This window comes from Hyla sarda, chromosome 6, assembly GCF_029499605.1.
Source record: "Hyla sarda isolate aHylSar1 chromosome 6, aHylSar1.hap1, whole genome shotgun sequence".
Classification (NCBI taxonomy): domain Eukaryota; kingdom Metazoa; phylum Chordata; class Amphibia; order Anura; family Hylidae; genus Hyla; species Hyla sarda.
Window position 1 is genome coordinate 39,730,722 of NC_079194.1, and position 20,120 is coordinate 39,750,841.

Below are 20,120 nucleotides of genomic sequence, written 5' to 3' on the forward strand. Positions count from 1 at the left end.
AACATGCTCACATTTGTCACAGCGGTATTCACCCTGAAGCTGCTGCTCCAGAGATGTATACATGTGGCACAATGTGCACTGAAGAAAACCTCCAATCCTGCTGTCCATATCCTTGGTGACAAACAGCTGTCAACAGTTGTCAATGTAATCAGTGTCACCTGCACTACCTGTCTGTACCGACAGGTTAGCACAGGTTACACTGATGACAAAACATAATATTTTATAAAATGAAAATGAAAAACTGAAATAAAACCTAACTACAAGTAGAGTCAAAAGGCTGCAATATAACTTGTTAAAGATAATGTCTAGTGTTCGCAATTGCTCATATTTGCGTAAATATTGAAAAAAATACATTTTATATCTGTGCTTCTTTCTGTATCGCTATTGTGTAAAAAGAAGAAATGTAAATTATTATAATCAGGAGACCAAATAAACAGCCCACACGGATTTGCATTTTAGAATGTGTCTGTGAGAGATGTATTCATTCCATTTCTAAAGCATTTTTCCTAGGGTACCTTAATGGCCTTTATGAAATGCAGCCATTTGTGTAATAGCTATGCAAAGAATTGGCTTAAATATAGTGTCAGCCACAGAAAATGACACACGGCAGGCGTGCGTTGGAGCTATTTTATTTTACCTTTTTTTTCCTTTTCATTTTTTATGTGCGTTTAACGAAATTAGAGTTTGAAAATGAAGCTAGAGAGAATGTGTCTGTGGAGGACATATCTTCCTTCTTGTTTATATCACTTACATTATAAACTATGTTATAGAAGCTCCCTGGGTGTTCAGCTGGTTAAATGTAAATTTGCACTAGTCTGTGTTTACATCTATATGTTTTCATAATAACTTAAAGGAGACGTTCCATGTAGAAAATGTACTACTATTCAAAGGATAGGGATTAACCCCTTAAGGACTCTTTTTTTCCTCCTCACCTTCTAAAAACTATAACCCTTACAATTTTGCACCTACAGACTCATATGATGGCTTTTTTTGTGCCACCAATTCTACTGTGTAATGAAATCAGTCATTTTACCCAAAAATCTATGGCAAAACAATTTAAAAAATCATTGTGCGACAAAAGTGAAAAAAAAAAACTAAAACGCCATTTTGTAACTTTTGGGGGCTTCCGTTTCTACGCAGTGCATTTTCTGGTACAAAAAATACCTTATCTTTATTCTATAGGTCCATATGATTGAAATGATACCCTACTTATATAGGTTTGATTTTGTCGTACTTCTGGGCAAAATCATAACTACATGCACGAAAATTAATACGTTTAATATTGTCATCTTCTGACCCCTATAACTTATTTATTTTTCCGCTTACGGGGATGTATGAGGGATCATTTTTTGCACCGTGACCTGAAGTTTTTATCGATACCATTTTTGTTTTGATCAGACTTTTTGATTGCTTTTTATAAATTTTTAGGTATGTAAAGAGACCAAAAATGCGCTATTTTGGACTTAGAATTTTTTTTTACGTGTATGCCATTGACCGTGCTGCTTAATTAATGAAATATTTTTATAGTTCGGACATTTACACATGCGGTGATACCACATATGTTTATATTTTTATTTTTATTTACAATGTTTTTTTTTTAAATGGGAAAAAGGGGGTATTCAAACTTTTACTAGGGAAGGGGTTGTATCATATTTATTAACTACTTGCTGAGTACCCGGGTTTTTCCTTCCAAAATCCTTGTTAAAGATGGAAATCAACAAAGGAAGAAGCTATCCCGACCTCCTATCTTGACCTCATATCCTGTCCTCATATCCAGTAGTTTTGAGCGTGAATATTCGCAATTCGAATATTTATTGTGAATTTCGCATATTCACATATTCGCGAGTATGGCGAATATAGCACTATATATTTGCAGTTACGAATATTCATAATTTTTTTCCCTCCCCCACAGAACACATCACAGTGATCTCATCCCTCCCTGCTTCCAGCTTGTGGTCTAAAGAAGGCTCCTATACTATTTACTGTATTAGACTGGAGAGCGAATGTTTGCAAATAGGAGAATATGCAAATATTGTCACTAAAGAATATATGAAGATAGATAGATGGATAGATAATTTTGATAAATAGGTAGATAATTATCCACATGCGCGCATGCACGCATGCGAAAATAACCGCAAATATATGGAATATGCAAATTTTGCGAATATAGCACGAATATTCATCCATATATTTGTGAAATATTGCAAATTTGAATATGGCATATGCCGCTCAATACTAATATCCAGACCTCATATCCCATCCTTACATCCCAATCTCATATCCCGATCTCATATCCTGTCCTCATATCCCGACCTCATATGCCATCCTCATAGCCTGACCCCATATCCCGTCCCCATATCCCGACCTCATATTCCGTCCTCATGTCTCAACCTAATATCCCGTCCTCATATCCCGTCCATCGATCCCATCCTCCTATCTCGACATCCTATCCCGTCCTCATATCTCATCCTCATAACCTATCCTCATATCCCATCCTCCTATCTCGACCTCCTATCCCGTCCTCATATATCATCCTCCTATCTCGACCTAATATCCCATCCTCATATCCTGTCCTCATATGCCGTCCTCATATCCCATCCTCATATCCCGACCTAATATCCCGTCCTCATATCCCAACCTCATATCGCGTCAACATATCCTGACCTCATATACCGTCCTCATATCCTGACCTCACGACCTCATATCCCGTCCTCCTATGCTTTCTTCATATCCTGTCCATATGTCCCATCCTCATATGCTGTCCTCAGGTGGGACTGATTTGTGATGAAGATATTATAAGTTGAATATAGAAAATAGTTGGGGCTTAAACAGTGGGCATGTCTTCTTGAAATGGGATGTGGCTTGCAAGCCGGACTGACACATTCACCAGGAGATGCAGAGCGAAGCTTGTGGAGTAAGGTACTGGAAGTCCCATATATTTGCATGGGACTTGAAACAAAAAACCATCTTTTATATGAGAGTGTAGGTAAGGGTTAATTTAACTATCATATCTTTTTATTTGATATATTAGTAATATGTGTACCAGGTATTATTGAAATATCTCCTGCTGTATGGAAGTTATGTGGGAACATACATTTCCCATAGATTTGCATGGGACTTTAAATAAAAACCCTGACCCTCACAAATGGGGGTAGTTAAGGGTTAAATTAACTATCCTATATTTTAAGTGGACATATAAGTAACATGTGACCAAGTATTATCGAAATATCTCCAGCCGTTTGGAAGTTATGCAGTAACATACATTTCCCATAGATTTGAATGGGACTTTAAACAAAAACCCTGACCCTGGCAAATGGGGGTGAGAAAGGGTTAAATTACCTATCCTATGTTTGTTGTTGACATATAAGTAACCTGTGTGCCAAGTTTTATGTTAACATATTTTAACATATTTAACATTTTTTGTAAAAAAAAAAAAAAGCATTTTTCTAGAGTTTACATTTTCTGCTCGTACGACAAATAGTCATGCCGCACCAAATTAATGATTCATTCACATCTACAATATGTCTGTTTTATGTTCCCATCATTTGATAAACATTCTTTTACTTTTTTAGAATCTTAGAAGGTTTAAAAGTTTAGCAGCAATTTTCCAGATTTTCAAGAAAATTGTAAAATCAAATTTTTCAGGACCAGTTAAGTTCTGAAGTGGAATTGAGGGGCCTGTATGTTAGATACCCCGATAAATCCCCCTGTTTTATAAACTGCCCCCCTTAAAGTACTCAGAATGACATTAAAGAAGTTTATTAACCCTTTAGGTGTTTCACAGAAATAAAAGCAAAGTGGAGGCGGAATTTTTAAATTTATTTATTTTTGCAGATTTTTCCTTTTAATCAATTTTTTTTCTGTAACACAGTAAGTGTTGACAAAGAAATACAACTCAAGATTTATTCCCCGAAGTCCAAAGTAATTAATATCCAATATGTGGCCTTTGTGGGCTACGTGGTGGTATACATAAAAAATCTATTCAGCGGTTGTTCTTAATTTATTTTTTATTTTTTAGGTCATTTATCATGCGGTATAAATGATATGTTAACATTATACTGCTGGTTGATACGGTTATGGCGATACCAAATTTATATCCTTTTTTATATTTTAGTTCATTTATGGCATAAAAACTTTTTTTTATTTTTTTTTTTAAATCATGTTTGTAAGTTGCCTTATTCTGTGAGCTGTAACTTTTAAATTTTTTCACTGACACAATTGTGTGAGGACTCTTTTTTTTGCGGGACATGTTGATGTATTTGGGGGGACTATTTTTGGGGGTGTATTATATACTTATATAATTTATCTTATTATTATTTAAATTTTTTGCACTTTTTTTTCTTTTATTTTTTACATTTTTTTAACTTACTTTTTTTTCGCAATTTCCATATCTGTACTCCATTTAATTATGCCTATGTCTGTCAGTACAGACAGGCATAGGATAGATCAGTCTCTACCTTAGACTGATCTGTTGCCATGACAACGGACAACAGAGGCCAGTGTCAGGCCTCTGGTTGCCATGGCAACCATTGGCGCTCTGCTTTCACTTTTCACTCTGTTACCCTAATAGATGCTGTGGTAACAATGACAGCAGCATCTACAGGGTTAACTCAGGATCGGAGCGCAGATCAAATCCTGAGTGCCCATGGGTGGCTTCTTCCGATGGCACCCCCTCACCACCGATCACTTCACACAGTGAAGCAACGAAGGAGAGGGGGAAGTAGGAGACCCCCGCCAGATCCCTGTTATTGGTCCGTCTGTACTAACGGAACAATAGCAGCGATCGCCAGCACGGGGCCGCTGTGATTGGTCCCTGGCTGGCTTCAGGGAGGCCCAGCTGTGCAGCACAGCCGATCTTACTAAACTGTCACAGCGCCCGGCGGTGCTGTGACAGTTTAAATAAATCAGATACATGTACCTGATGATATGGGAAGTCATCCCTAATCATCAGATATATGTACCTGATTTTGCGTAAACGGGTTAAGCAGGGGTACACGATTGGCACTGCATGATTTGAGTCTCTGGCGGCGCAGTGTATTACTGATGGTAGCCTTTGTTACTTTGGTCCCAGCTCTCTGCGGATCAATTACTAGATCCCCCCGTGTGGTTCTTGGATGTTTGCTCACCGTTCTTGTGATTATTTTGACACCACAGGGTGAGATCTTGCATGGAGCCCCAGATCAAGGGAGATTATCGGTGGTCTTGTATGCCTTCCATTTTCTAATAATTGCTCCCACAGTTGATTTATTCACACCAATCTGCTTGCCTATTGCAGATTCAGTCTTCCCAGCCTGTTGCAGGTCTACAATTTTGTTTCTGATGTCCTTCGACAGCGCTTTGGTCTTGGCCATAGTGAAGTTTGGAGTGTGACTGTTTGAGGTTGTGGACAGGTGTCTTTTACACTGATATCAAGTTCAAACAGGTGCCATTAATACAGGTAACGAGTGGAGGACAGAGGAAGCCAGAAATCTTGCTTGTTTGTAAGGGACCATATATCTATTTTCCATCATAATTTGCAAATAAATTCTTTAAAAATCAGACAATTTGATTTTATGGATTTTTTTTCTCATTCTGTCTCTTATAGTTGAGGTATGCCTATGATGAAAATTACAGGCCTCTCTCATCTTTTTAAGTGGGAGAACTTGCACAATTGGTGGCTGACTAAATACTTTTTTGCCCCAATGTACATACATACATCATAAATACATACATCTGTCATACATACACACATCCATCATACATACATACATACTTACACACATTATAAATACATACATCTATCATACATTTACACATTTATCACATTATTCACTCCCCCTCAGCCACCTCAAATCCCAACCTACCCCCCCCTCCTGGTCTTGTCATCCCTCACCTTCCTGACATGCAGATCAGTGCCGCAGACTGCCACTTATCAGGTGCCAGGAATGTAGCAGGGTTGGAGCCAGCGCTTACAGCCCAGGTGCATCAACTGCCATCCATTCAATAGACAGCCTGCTTTCACTCCTTCCCACCAACTCAGCGCCGGCAATTGCAGTCAGAAGCTAGGAGGAGATGTGCATGCTTGCGCAGGGCACGTCTGCTCTCATCGGCCAGAGATGTAAATGCCCAAGGTGCCTGATGGCCAGTCCAGCCCTTGATATGCAGTAGATAGATAGATATGAGATAGATAGATATAATATAAAATGTGGTTTTCCAGTACGGGAGGTGTTATCCCGTATCCTTGCTGCCCTGTTAGGCAACCTCCCTACAATGTCCCCTGAGACCTCTTGCATCTGTCCCCCCATATAAATATGTTTTTAATGTAATATACCATGTAATGTGTTCAGAAAGCATTGTCACTTAAAGACTATTTACCATGTGACTTGTCTTGTGATTGTTACCCAGGAGGTAACAGATGATCCCAGGGGTGACCTATGTGCTCCCTGCTAGTCTCCCCCATATAGGCCCTGGGTAGAGCTAGCTCTCTCTCTTTCCTTACAAGTCTTTGCTGAGGTCAAGTTGAGTTCTAGAGAGTGTCCAGAGTCATTGGAGGCCTCAAGTCCAGTCTGCAGCCACAAGCTGCTACAAGTAAGTCACAGTCTCAATATTGTCAGTCATCAGTCAAGTCAAGTCAGTCACAGTCACCATTTGTCAAGTCAATGTGGCCTGCATTAAATTGACCCCATCTACTACAAGTCCCAGCAAGCCCTTAAGGTCTCTGAGTCACTGGTCACCTCTGTGGGCCCTGGCTGAACTGTATAGACTTTACCATCTGTCTACCCTCAGTAAAACTACCGGTATCCGTAACTTGGCGTTGGTGTCATCATTGTCCCCGTGCCTAGCCCAGGATCTAGCAGTATACCTTCAGGTGGTATCGAGGATAAACCATGAGATGGCACATATAATATTTGTTGTGCTCATAATAATATCATAATTGTGATATGTGGGCCTGTAATAAGGAGGAGTTATACTTTAGAGATAACACTCACCAGGATAACACTCACATGCACAGTGGTGTATTTCCAGACGCCGAGCTGGCTTCCGCTTTCTCGGGGGGCATGATGGCCACAGCGGGTCTTAGTCACATGATGTAAACTTTATCACGTGACTATCGCGCGCATTTTGTGAAAATGATGATCACAAATGCACCACCTATTTATGTAGCACCTGTGCACTTCTTATTGCTTGACAAAGACTGTGGGAGAGGGTTGAAACGTCGCTAATTTACTTGATGAATATAGCCTGACACTTCATCTAATTCAGTGTGCTGCTGAATTTCCTTGGATACTTTGGGAGCCTCACCCGAGCTATACCAGCCTGCACCTGTAAACACCAGAGAGGAGTGTGGTTCTCCTTCAAGAAATAGATTGATAGATAACAGCAGATGGAGCAGAACTCAAGTAGTCAAGGTAGGTGGGCGCAGGCTGTGGTCGGGCCCTGGTCTTCAGGCCCCCCAGAATACAACAAACATGTAGACGCAGAAGCACTCCGGAGTGCTGCTGCGTCTACGTGTTTGCTGTAGATAGATAGATAGATATGAGATAGAAAGAAAGAATGATAGATAGATATGAGATAGAAAGAATGATAGAAAGATAGATAGATAGATATGAGATAGAAAGAAAGAATGATAGATATGTGGTACTTACAGACAGTCCATTAATAAACTCTAGAAGCTAAGTTAATGCACTTGACTTATTGATATTTTTGCAATCTGTTCTTGTAGACTGTATAATATGGTGACATTGCCTTCACAGATTCAGATTTATTGGAGCTTATATCTGGATTAGTTACTGCAGCCCTCATGGGGTAGATTAAGACTCAGATGGTTAATTCTGATTCTGCAGTAGGTGAGCACATGTCTGAGGCGCGGGGGATAACACATCAGGCTGCTGACTCTTGTATTGTCGTATTATGTAAATGTCACTGCGATGCGCAGAGATGGTTTGACGTAGATAGTTTATGAATATTCATCTAAACATATCACTAAAATGACCAGTCTGTAGATGACAAGTTTGTTTTGCTATTACTCATTTTCATACAAGGAAATTATAGAATTTTTTTTGTTATTATTATTATTATTATTCCAACATTTAACATAACAATTAGAGATGAGCGAACTTCCAGTGATTCGATTCGTCACAAACTTCTCGGTTCGGCATTTGCTGACTTTATCCTGCATAAATTATTTCAGCTTTCAGGTGCTCCAGTGTCTGGAGAGTCTCTCAGGACTGTATCCACCTTTTCCAGCCCACCGGAGCACCTGAAAGCTGAACTCATTTATGCAGGAAAAGTCATCAACTGCCGAGCCGAGAAGTTTGTGACAAATCGAATCACTGTAATTTTGCTCATCTCTAATAATAACACAGTGCAGAACTATATTTGTTATTCACCTTTAAACAACATGCACAGCATTTCCGACATTTACAGTTTTATTTTTTATATATAGACATATTGGGGGGTATTCATCAATTTTGCCTGTTGACAGTTTCTTTTTACCCTTTTTTTTTTCACTTTGGTTTTCGTGGACATGCACCAAATTTATCATTTGGTGCAAGATGTTAGTAATTTTGGCTCAAATGTTGAAATCAGCTGTTCGCAGCGCCTTTTACACAGAACTTACCGCCACAGAGGATGCGTATTTTACCCTGTAGAGCAGTCATTTTGGAGTCCCTCCTGCAGTATATCAGCAAGCGACATGAGTTATTAGACATGTGCAATTCGTTTCGAAATGAATACTAAACGCAACGAATTTTCCCGTTTTCGGGTGCTCGTTACAATCCGAATGCACGAAAAAAAAAATGAATATTTCCGAAAAAGAATACGAATACGAATATACAGTTAACAAATGCATTCGTTATCAGTAAACCGAATGTAAGAAATGAATTAGATTTTTTTCATTGGGTTTACCTGAGGAAAACTTGCCTTCCTACACAGAGAAAACTGCAAAAAAAAGTGAAAACAACAAGAATCCTAAGGTAACACCTGCTATTTATTGCAAAAGAGGATCAGCAAGTGAAACTAATGTGCATTTCGTTTAGTAACGAATGCTAAATTTAACGAATTTTACAGATATAACAAAAGATCCGAATTAAAGGGTACCTCTCATCAAAAAAGCTTTTGATATATTATAGATTAATGTATGCAGAATAACTTTACAATTGCATGTTATTAAAAAATATGCTTCTTTCTATTTAATTTTCCACTTTGAAGAAATGACCACTAGAGGTCTCCCTACCAGTCCAGGCAGGAAGCATTTCAGACTCATGCTGGAGTCCTAAACACTACGAGCTGCCAGTCTGCTTTGTTCACAAAGGAGAACACTCAGAGCTGCCAGCCTGCTTTGTTCACAGCCTGTTTGGCTGTGAACAAAGCAGGCTGGCAGCTCTGAGTGTTTAGGACTCCAGCATGAGTCAGAAATGCTTGCTGACAGGACTGATCGGGAAAAATACAATAGAAAGACGCCCTTTTTTATTAACATGCTATTGGAAAGTTATTCAACATTCATTAATCTAAAATATATCAAAAGTTTATTTGATGAGTTATTTTCTTTTGTGGGGTTTATAGCCACCTTTTGTGGGGTTTATAGCCACCATGTGAATATTTTCTTTTGTGGGGTTTATAGCCACCATGTGAAATGGATTTTATTTTCAACTTGGGTAGTTTTTTTTTTTTTTTTTGGTTACTGTAGTGCAGTGGTCTTCAACCTGCAGACCTCCAGATGTTGCATACTGGGAGTTGTAGTTTTGCAACATCTGGAGGTCCGCAGGTTGGAGACCACTGCTTTAGTGCTTACCTTTCCTGAACCTGTGGGGCCTTGTCCAATGCTGGCTCAACGGAGGGTGAAGGTTCCTCAGAGACAACTATGTCGCAGGATAGTATTGAGCAGCCCCAGAGGAGTCGCTGCTTTCACAAAAAAAAAAAAAAATGCCTTTACATTTTCTGACATTGCTATGTGTGTTTTCCATGTGCAAAATTTCTTGGCGGTGATTTGCGCCAACAAAAAAGCTCAAGGCGCAAAATTGGGCCAAAGATCGATTGGCGCAAATGATGAATTACTGACTAAAAGTTAAAATCCCACACAGGACCGTGTGATTTTGATAAAGTTGTAAAAATGACAGTTGAGAAAATGCGCCAAACTTTGGCGCAAAAAGACACTGTGCCAAAGCATTGCGCCAAACCACATAAATCCTTTGACAAATACATTCCATCAGAGCCCATGCCCATGCAGATTTTTCCATCTTGTTCCCACCTTGACACACAAGAAATGCCCACTTAGCCAATCATTGGTGCCAAATGTTGGATGAGTGAGCATATCATTTTGTCAAAATGGGGACAAGGAAATAGAGATCAACAGGGACCAGAGCCTAAATAGATGGGGGATATTGCAGGGGATTGACCATTTTTTTCAAGCTAATCAGAATCCTTTTAAAATATATTTGTATCAGCGGAAAGTGTAACACACTTTACTATGTGAATAATATGCACGATAGTTAAAGGGGTATTCCGGTGAAAAACATAATCTTAATCCTTCCGGTACTTATCAGCTGCTGTATACTACAAAGGAAATTGAGTGGTTATTTCAGTCTGACCACAGTGCTCTCTGCTGACACCTGTGTCCATGTCAGGAACTGTCCAGTAGGAGCAAATACCTATAGCAAACCTCTCTGCTCCAGACAGTTCCTTGACCTGGACAGGGGTGTCAGCAGAGAGCACTGTGGTCAGACAGAAAAAAAAACAACTCAACTTCCCCTGCACATACAGCAGCTGATAATTACTGTAAGGATCAAGATTTTTTAATAAAAGCAATCTACACATCTGTGTAACTTTCTGGCACCAGTTGATTTGAAAAAAAAAAAAAAAATGTTGTCAATCGGAAGGGGTTTTTGAAGATTAGATATACAAGTTGATTTCTTTATAAAACAGCACCACACCTGTCCTCAGTTTGTGTGGTACTGCAGCTCAGTTTCGTTAAAGTAAACTCCTCACACAACCTGATGACAGGGGTGGTGCTATTTTTGGAAGAAATTATTTTTATATCTCTGGATAGCTCCTTTAAGATAGACTACAAATACATTAACCCCTAGACAGGTATGGCTCTGGTGCCCAGGACTAAGCACACCAGGACATGTACTTCCTGAGTCAGTGATCTGAGCTATGCCTATGCATAACACTGATTAGTATCTGCAGTCTAAAGATTGCAATATATAGTCCCCTGTGGGGACTAAAAAAGTGTAAAAAATAATTTTAAAAAAGTTTTAATAAAAATGAATAAGCCCCTCCACCAAATAAAAATACAATTCCCCCTTTTTCCATAAAAAAAGTAAAAACTAAAAAGAAATTAACACACTTGGTATCAACACGTGCAGAAATGTCCAATATATTGATTATGTTAATGATTCCATACGGTGAACGGCCTAAACGTAAAGTCCAAAAATATAGATTTTTAATAACATCATATATCTGATTTTTTTAAAATAAAAAGCAATTAAAAAAAACATCAAAACAAGAATGGCAACAATGTACATTTTATGCTAAAGTCAAATGTGTCATTATGAAGTACAATTGGTTACGCAAAAAACAAGCACTCATATGGGTTTGTAGGGAACCTACTTGTTCCCCTGGTGCTCCCCTTTTGACAGATCTAACGCTATGTTCACGCGGCATTTTATCGCCATATTTTGAGGCCATGTTCACACACCAGAAAGGCAGATTTAAAAAATAAATAAATAAAAGTCTGTAAAAAACTATGATGGAAAATGGCTGATGATGAGGCTTAATAAATAACGTGAAGGGGGAGAATAAACAGTGTCTAGTTCTAAGACAGTTCTGTTTTACACTAGACAGTATGTTTAACAGTGTCCCAGGCTGTTTAAAAATCTGACACAATATTTACCATATGTAAGCAACTCCCCCTTTAGTTATCCGAAGTCATGCTCATTTTTCAGCATCTACCCCTCTCCCCCCCTCTTTGTCGCAAGTGCTTCAACATTCTGGCTCACAGACTCTTGTTTATCTCCCTCAATGTGTGAACATAGTCTTACACTGTCAATACGGAGCATTAGATTAATGGCCGTACAAGGATTTGCAGCTGTAATACAGACACAAAAATGTAAATGTATTACTCTCATATGAAACTGGCCTTGCATTTGAAGCAAAAGGGCCAAAAAATGCTGAGTCCTTTTGCGATGCCTATAGAAAAAAAAAAAAAAAAAAAATCTAAAACATTGCAATAAAAAAAAAAAATGCTGAAACGCAACAAAACAAATGCTGACGGTAAAAATTGGAAAGTATCTAGTTTCCTAAATAACACATTATAGATTTTATAATGAAAAATGCAGCAAACCTTAAAAATGGTGTAGGCAGAGCTGCACAGCAATGCGACATGGGCAGCAGTCCAAAATTCCTGCATCGTGTTAGAGAGACCATGCTGCAACACAGCTCATGTAAGTAAATGGGGCTGCCTTGTGACCCAAAAGCAACCGACAAATGGCTTCTGTCAGGTCCTGACAGACCCACTTCACTTGCATGGGGTCCGTCGATGTTCCGGTAATTTTACAGGAATTTAGCGGAGAAAAAAAATAGTGCACCGGCGTCCGACAGCAATGTGAACGAGCCCTTACCAGAAAAAAAAATGCAAACAAGCAAAACAAAAAAAAAAATTGCAGATTTCTGTACATTCATTTAATTTAATCCCTTAAGCCCACGTCATACCGGCCAGCCCCTAGCTGATTCTTGTAGCTGGGGGTCAGCGTTAATAGCCAACATACGGCGATTGCCGCGGCGGCTATTAACCCTTTAGATCACCGCTGTCAAAGCTGACAGCGACGTCTAAATAGTGGGGGGAGGGGGGGGGGGGGCAGATCCCACTGCTGAGGTAGCCTGAGCTTACCTCATGTCCTCTGTTGGCTCCGGCGCTCAGAATGATACTGGCAGGGTCAGGCATTATTCGTCGAGCGCAGAGCACACAGATCAATGTGGTTTTCAACAACCTCATTGATCTGTATGAGGAATCAATTGATTCCTCCTAAAAGTCCCCTAAGGGGACTAAAAGTGTAAAAAAAGAAAGTTTAAAAGAAAGTTTAAAAACACACACATTAACACCTTCGTTATTAAAAGTTTAAATAACCCCCCTTTTCCCAAATTCCATATCAAAATATATAAACATAATAAAAATAAACATATTTGGTATTGCCACGTGCGTACATGTCCGAACTATAAAAATACATTGCTATTTAACAGTTCCAAATGGAGGGAATGAACTGGCACTCCTACGTAAAAGGCAACAGTATTCTGTGTATGGCCCCTATGGGAGGCAGCAGCACTAACGTTAGCACTATATGGTGGTGAAAAGAGCCTCATCAACAAGATTACAATATGAATGCACATTGTGCATTCACATTGCTAATTAAACCGCACAGTCAATGGCGTACACGCAAAAAATTCCAAAGTCCAAAATAGCGTATTTTTGGTCACTTTTTATACCATAAAAAAAAGGAATAAAAAGCGATCAAAAAGTCAGATCAAAATAAAAATGGTACCTATTAAAACTTCAGATCATGGTGCAAAAATTTGAGCCCTCATACTAACCTGTACACAGAAAAATAAAAAAGTTATGGGGGTCAGAAGAGGACAATTTTAAATGTATTCATTTTTGTGTATGTAGTTGTGATTCTTTCCAAAAGTCAGACAAAATCAACCCTATATCAGTAGGGTATCATTTTAATCGTATGGACCTACAGAATAAAGATAAAGTTTCATTTTTACCTAATAATGTACTGCGTAGAAATGGAAATTTTGTCACACAATGATTTAAATTTTTTAATGATGTCATTACAAAGTAGAATTGGTGGCGCAAAAAATAAGCCGTCATATGGATTTTTAGGTGCAAAATTGAAAGGGTTATGATTTTTAAAAGGTAAGGAGGAAAAGAACGAAAGTACAAAAAACAGAAAAATGCTTGGTCCTTAAGGGGTTAAATAGATAAAAGTTAAAGGTAGATTTTTGCATTTAATTGGTGTAAGGATATTGAGCAATTTTCTGTTCAGAACCTGATTCCTTTGTGGCTGCACAGCCCAGTGTGATAGAACGGATAGACACTAATGAACAATGACACAATCAGTTATTAAACAAAACCAATTAAACCATTGCGGAAGGAACAGAAGACGACCAAATTACAATGGAAGGAAGAGGCAGATGTGATGTCTAAAGTCATCTGTATTTACACCACGGAAAGAGGCAGCAAGATATCGCTACCGAGTTTCTACATGTCCTTTGTGGAAACATAAAGAAATGAGAAAGGTTGAAGCATTACTACTTTAAAAAAAATAAAAAAAATAAATAAATGTTTGACATATTATATCACAGAGGCATCTAATCTTTTGATTGTTCAGGCTCTGGGTATTTAAAGGGGTACTCCTGTGCACCATCCTTATAAACATCGGGCTCAGAAGGCTTGGAGCAGCGACCGCGGTTGTGACATCACAGCCATGCCCCTTGTGACGTCATGCCACACCCCCTCCATTGATGTCTATGGGAGGGGGCGTGGCGACTGCCATGCCCCCTCTCATAGACATCAATGGAGGGGGTATGGTATGACTTCACAAGGAGGCGTGGCTGTGACGCTGCAACAGTGGATGTTGCTCCAAGCCTTCTGAACCCAATGTTTATAAGGCTGGGGCACGGGAGTACCCCTTTAAACCCCCTAAACCAGGAGAAGCCTGCGATTGAGCAGTTCTCTCCTCATCTCATTGCAGGAGATGGGCTCCATAGACTTAGACTATACTGTAGTTACCAAGTAATTTATTATTCACACATTTTTACAATAAATTTATAATTGTGGCCCATTGTATGCACAACTACACTCCAGGAAGGGGCATGGCATAAATTCAGCTAAACAAATCTATGGATAGATCTTACACCATAAACTCCAGTTTTCTGGCAGCATGTGCTGCATCATTTGAGATAAATTTAACAACCTGTGTGCGATATTTCGATAAATCTAGCAATAAACGGTCAAAAAACCCTTATAAACCTCTCATGATCAAGGAGCCCAAATTATCCCAAAAACATATAGTAGTTGAGGTCTCTGATCTGGTTCCAAATGGTTTCCTCTCTATTGATCACCATTGACCTGTTATCCCCAGATGAGAGTAGAGTGCATGTGTGCTTTCTTTCAATTTAAAGGTTACCTTCTGTCCTAAACAAAAGGATTATAGTGCATGAACAAGCACTCTAATAATTTTTCTTCTTAATAGGTGCATAGACCAGCATGGTCCGTGTTCTCAGCCTTTCATAACTAAGCAATAGGAATGTTCTTGTCTGTCTCTTAGCCACTGGTATCCAGAATGTGCCCCTGTTTTGCAGAATTCTATTTGAAAGTAATTTAGAAAAATTATTATAGTGTGCCTTTGATTGTAACCTTTAAACTACTGTGAAATGTGAAGCCTACAATTATGTTGTGCATACTACTTTGAAATGGTATGGTAACCACTAGGGGTGATGTGGAGGGTTATGTTGGGTGTAATAGTCCCTTATTTTTATATCACATAGTAAAGTGGTACTAACGCGATGATCTCCTGTGACCCACAACCTGTTTGTCAGGGAAATGGATACTACAGATGTGTAAGCAGATGTTAGGGTTCTTTAGCTCTCATGTTTCCAGTCCAAATTACTGAAACTACTGAACAAGTATCTTCACAGGTTAGTTTACTTTACTCACTCATTGGTGGTAATCTAGAAAACGACCCCACGGAAAGGCGACTCCAGGGAAGTCCTTCTGATTTGGCAAACAGGCAGCACCGACTCTTTGGCCCAAAATACAGATCAGTGTAAGGCAGAAACCCTACACTTCTCCTCTTTTGAAAAACAAAATTGTCCCTCCTGTGGCTAAAGTGTAGTAGAGTTTATCTTCTCATTGTGGACTAGAACAAAGATCAGGAACAGAAACTTGATTGTAGACTAGATATGTGACATGTGGCCTATATGAAAGGTATGTCTGACATTAGCAAAGCTAGGACCACTATACATGAGCAGAGCTGAAGGACACACTGGTCCAGTCTACTAACAAATTGATTGAGAATTTATCCTGCAATTATTGGTTAGGAGATGACATATGACCAAATAACCGTTCAGCTGTGTACATTGGATGTAGAATTGTGGGACATATTAACCATTAGCACTCTGTAAGAAATGTATGCATGAAATTAAAGAGTATCTTCCCCCATTTCAACATCTTTAGATAATCCTCTTGGTATGTTGCCCTCTTTATTACCTGCCCGCCATTTTTCTTTTACATTTTTTCCATGTATTTCATTTATAATCTTCTTCAAAAGCCTGCTCATTGCCTGTGAGCTTTCTTGGGCGGAAGGGAGCATTACATGGCAGGTGTGACATCAGCTGAAGCCTGTCATGTAACACTTCCGCCCTTCCCTGTTCTATGCTGCACTCGAGCTTCAGAGCGCTTAGAACAGGCAGCTTGTGGGGAGGGGGGGTGGGGTTGGCTGCCCTGTGCTCTTTCGTGTCCCAGCTGCACTCAGAGTTCAGACTGAGTCCGAACTCTATCAGCCAGGACATGTAGGGAGACCCCTAGTGGTCAGTTTTTTAAAGTAAAAAAAAAATTATAAAGATACATTTTTGTTAATCACATGTTATTAGAAAGTTGTTTCTAATACATTGATTAACAACATTTTAAAAGTATTTCTGGTGACTGGTACTCTTTAAGAGCAATGTACAGGAATACATTTGCAAGATTCTCCAGTCCCTGATATGTACTTTATACACTGGACAACTCTTTAGTGGGTGGCAGCTGGAACACCACAATGACATATTACAATTATGTCTCACTGTTTAGTTCAACACAGATTTGGGCTTCATGTGACATGTATATGGGAATACACATTTGAATTACAGATGTGCGCTTCTTTACCTATCCTCGTGGTTTAATTCATCCCAACGTGTGTCATGCACAAGATTCCTAGCATAGATATCACAATACTTTTCTGGAAGATATAAGGGCGGACAACTATTTGGGTCAGCGAAACCCTATGATGTTCAGGGTCATCAAACCGGGACACATGACTAAGGGTGCACCCAAAATACCCTTATGTGAAAACCGGCCTAAGGTACAAAATGTAATCAGTTTAAAATATCTTCTTTTTTTTATTTTATTGATCTGTGTAAGGAAATTAGAGTACACCATGTTCTATTGGAGCAAGAGAATTACAGTTTATACAGCCTCAAAGGACTGGTCAACTTTTCATGGGATTTTTACCCTTGTATTAATAGACCTATCAACCATTTATAGCCATGAATCCTGTTTTATACCCATGTGCTGTGATATCATCCTGTTGCCTCATTTTCTATGCAGTATTGAATCTTGCATGGGCTTTAATAGAACTGAGAGGTGCTGAGCACATTTCACTTTTACACAGGATTTAAGACTTACTATGGAAGTCAAGTGCTTCACATTAATCACATTTTTTTTTCTCTCTTTCTACTGGAAATGACACATTAATTCATATTAAATACAGTGTAGCCGCCATAAATCATGCACACATCATTTCCTCAGCAGCACTTGCTGGGTTGCTCATTTTGTTATGTTCTACATATTATTCTGTGGGTTCTTTTTTAATGATGTATGTCAATATTTTTCCAGATGAATATTACATAGCAAACGTTTTATGTGAGAGCATTAATATTTAATAGTATGTTTGTTGTGTATTCTTCTAATTCCAATGTTAGGCCAGATATGCATTTTCTGGATGCAATCTGTTGGTTCCCAATGGTCTACTACATGGTTGGCTGCATAGACAAGTAGGTAAACCCGCTCATTTCAGTTTTACTATGTGTCATGGTGCTTTGTGTTTGTGTAAGTTGTAAAGTCCTGCATGATTTTGTTACCTTTACAAATTGCTCTAATATATATATATATATATATATATATATATATATATATATATATATTATTACTATTTTATTATGTTATGTATTAAAATGTATTAAAGTGTTATAATAAAAGAAGCTCACAGCTGGCTTCAGATTTTAATTTTAACCATAAAAACAGAAGAAGATGTATATTGTTAGTGTCCCTATATTAGGCTAGTGAATCATAGTGAGTCACACTACCCTGTCTTATATTATATTTGTGTTTAAAAAAAAAGCACCATTTACACATGTTTAAATACAATGGCCAACATTTATCATTGTCTGTAGACTGTTTTTTGTGTCCACAAAAAGGTGCAAGCAGGGTTTATTTGCGGTTTTTTTTTTTGCGCCTTTTGGTTTACACAATCCACTGGTTTTGGCAATACACATGATATGGAATGAACTGTGTCTTTTTGTGAAAAGGCGCAAAAAAAGGCGCAAAGCCACTGAAAAGTCTCTAAGACTGCACTAGCCCAGACTTAGCTTAGCTTTTTGATGTATGTGAATAGAGATTCAGAAAATGTGACCTGCACAAAATGTATCAAATGCTCTGTGACCATTTAATAAATTTGGTGCTCCTACACATTACCAGCACACAAAAAAAGGTGTAGAAAAATGCTTCACTTACACCTACAATGATAAATGCCCCCCCAATGTTTGTAACCATATTGCATTTAAAGGGGTTATCCACCATAAGGTGATTTTAGTACGTACCTGGCAGACAGTAATTCACATGCTTAGGAAGAATCTGCGCTTGCCTTGGGGCTAAATGGCTATGTTGTGAGATTACCAAACATTCAAAACACTGTGGCTAGCTTTTTGTGAACTTGTATTTCCTGTTTGACTTTTCTTTTTTTGACTACAAATCCCACAATTCCATTTTCCTCCTTCCCACACATCAGCCACCCCTCCCATTGAAGCAAAAGACCTGTGGTTTTCAATCAGGGTGCCTACAGCTGTTGCATTAGTTGCAGATTGATCCCTCCACCCATTGAAGCAGACAGGCTCCCTGTCATCAGCTGACTAGTGAGTCAGGTCTCGGCCGCATTGCAAGCTGGGAAAAATCGAAGACAACAGTCATTTTGTATGCTGGTAAAAATGAATAGTGGGGTGAAAATCACATAAGAATTGTGAGAAAACCGTCACACACAGGTACAGACACTATGTTATGAACTACACTAGCTTTACAGCCCCTGAAGCATAGTCAAATAAAAAAAAAATCCTGTAATACACCTTTAATATCATGAACATATAGTGGTGAGCCATAGCCTCAATGGTGTCGCTATTTTTTCTGTAAGTTGGTGATGGCACTTAGGTCAACATTCCTCTAAGTCATCCTAAAGGTGGAGAAAATGTCTCTCAGTTTGAATTATTACCTTGCTGCACTATACTTACTTGACAATGAATATGAAGGTGGGGTTACGGTTCATCCAAATAACTGTGTTTTTGGTGTCCAGGGCAGTGCCTAGCAGTAAACAGCCAGAGAAGGAGTGAAGCTTAGACCCTGTTGTGTAGTGTGATTGAAGAGAGGAAGACAGGTCCTGATCAGGAAGATCTTAAAGTGTCCTTTTTTTTATCCAATCCTGTTTTGCTCTAAATCATGCTTAGAATAGCTATTAGCAGCTGGTACTCACCACTAATAAATGACATTGACATGAGTGTACTTTTCATGTTGATTATGCCCCATGTCCCATACTGTGGCATGCAGTCTAGAAGCAAGTCTTAAAGGTAATCTGTCATCTCTATGTCATGCTTAGAGCTGCAGAAATGGGCAGATAGCTGAGAAGGAAACCATGAATTTATAACTTTGCAAACAGCTTTTATACAGTGAATGTTTTAGTCTTAAACATACATTTTATTGTATCACAGCCAGAACAATACAGGTTCAAGCCACAACACAAAGACCTGTACGTCCCACAAGAAAAAAAAATACAACTTTGGGGGGGCACAGTTATATATTTTTGTTATTCTTGTGACACGTGCAGGCCTTTGTTTTGTGGCCTAAACCTGTATTGTATGCCACAGTATTATTACAGTTCCTAAACTGTAGCATCCCCCAATTGCAGGAATATGTATAGAATGATGTCTATGCCTTATTACAACTTGTAAATTATAGTTAACATGACTCAAAATGTGTTGTGCTCTGATCACCTGACTTGTATGTTGAATTGCACTTATCAATATCACTGATGTGCCTTATTATACTAGAATCTTCAGGT

At 38.8% G+C, this 20,120-nt stretch overlaps 1 protein-coding gene across 3 annotated transcripts in view; it reads left to right on the plus strand.

The window, feature by feature from the left end:
* The window catches only part of KCNT2 (potassium sodium-activated channel subfamily T member 2), an 814,344-nt gene that overhangs the window by 579,592 nt on the left and 214,632 nt on the right, over window positions 1-20,120 (plus strand). For 2 of the 3 annotated variants that reach the window (XM_056523545.1, XM_056523546.1), the window contains exon 20: window positions 17,719-17,790. The exons of the other annotated variant lie outside the window; for it this stretch is intronic. In XM_056523545.1, coding sequence (XP_056379520.1) covers window positions 17,719-17,790 — 72 coding nt within the window. The remainder of the gene's footprint in view (window positions 1-17,718; window positions 17,791-20,120) is intronic. 3 annotated transcript variants of the gene reach the window in all.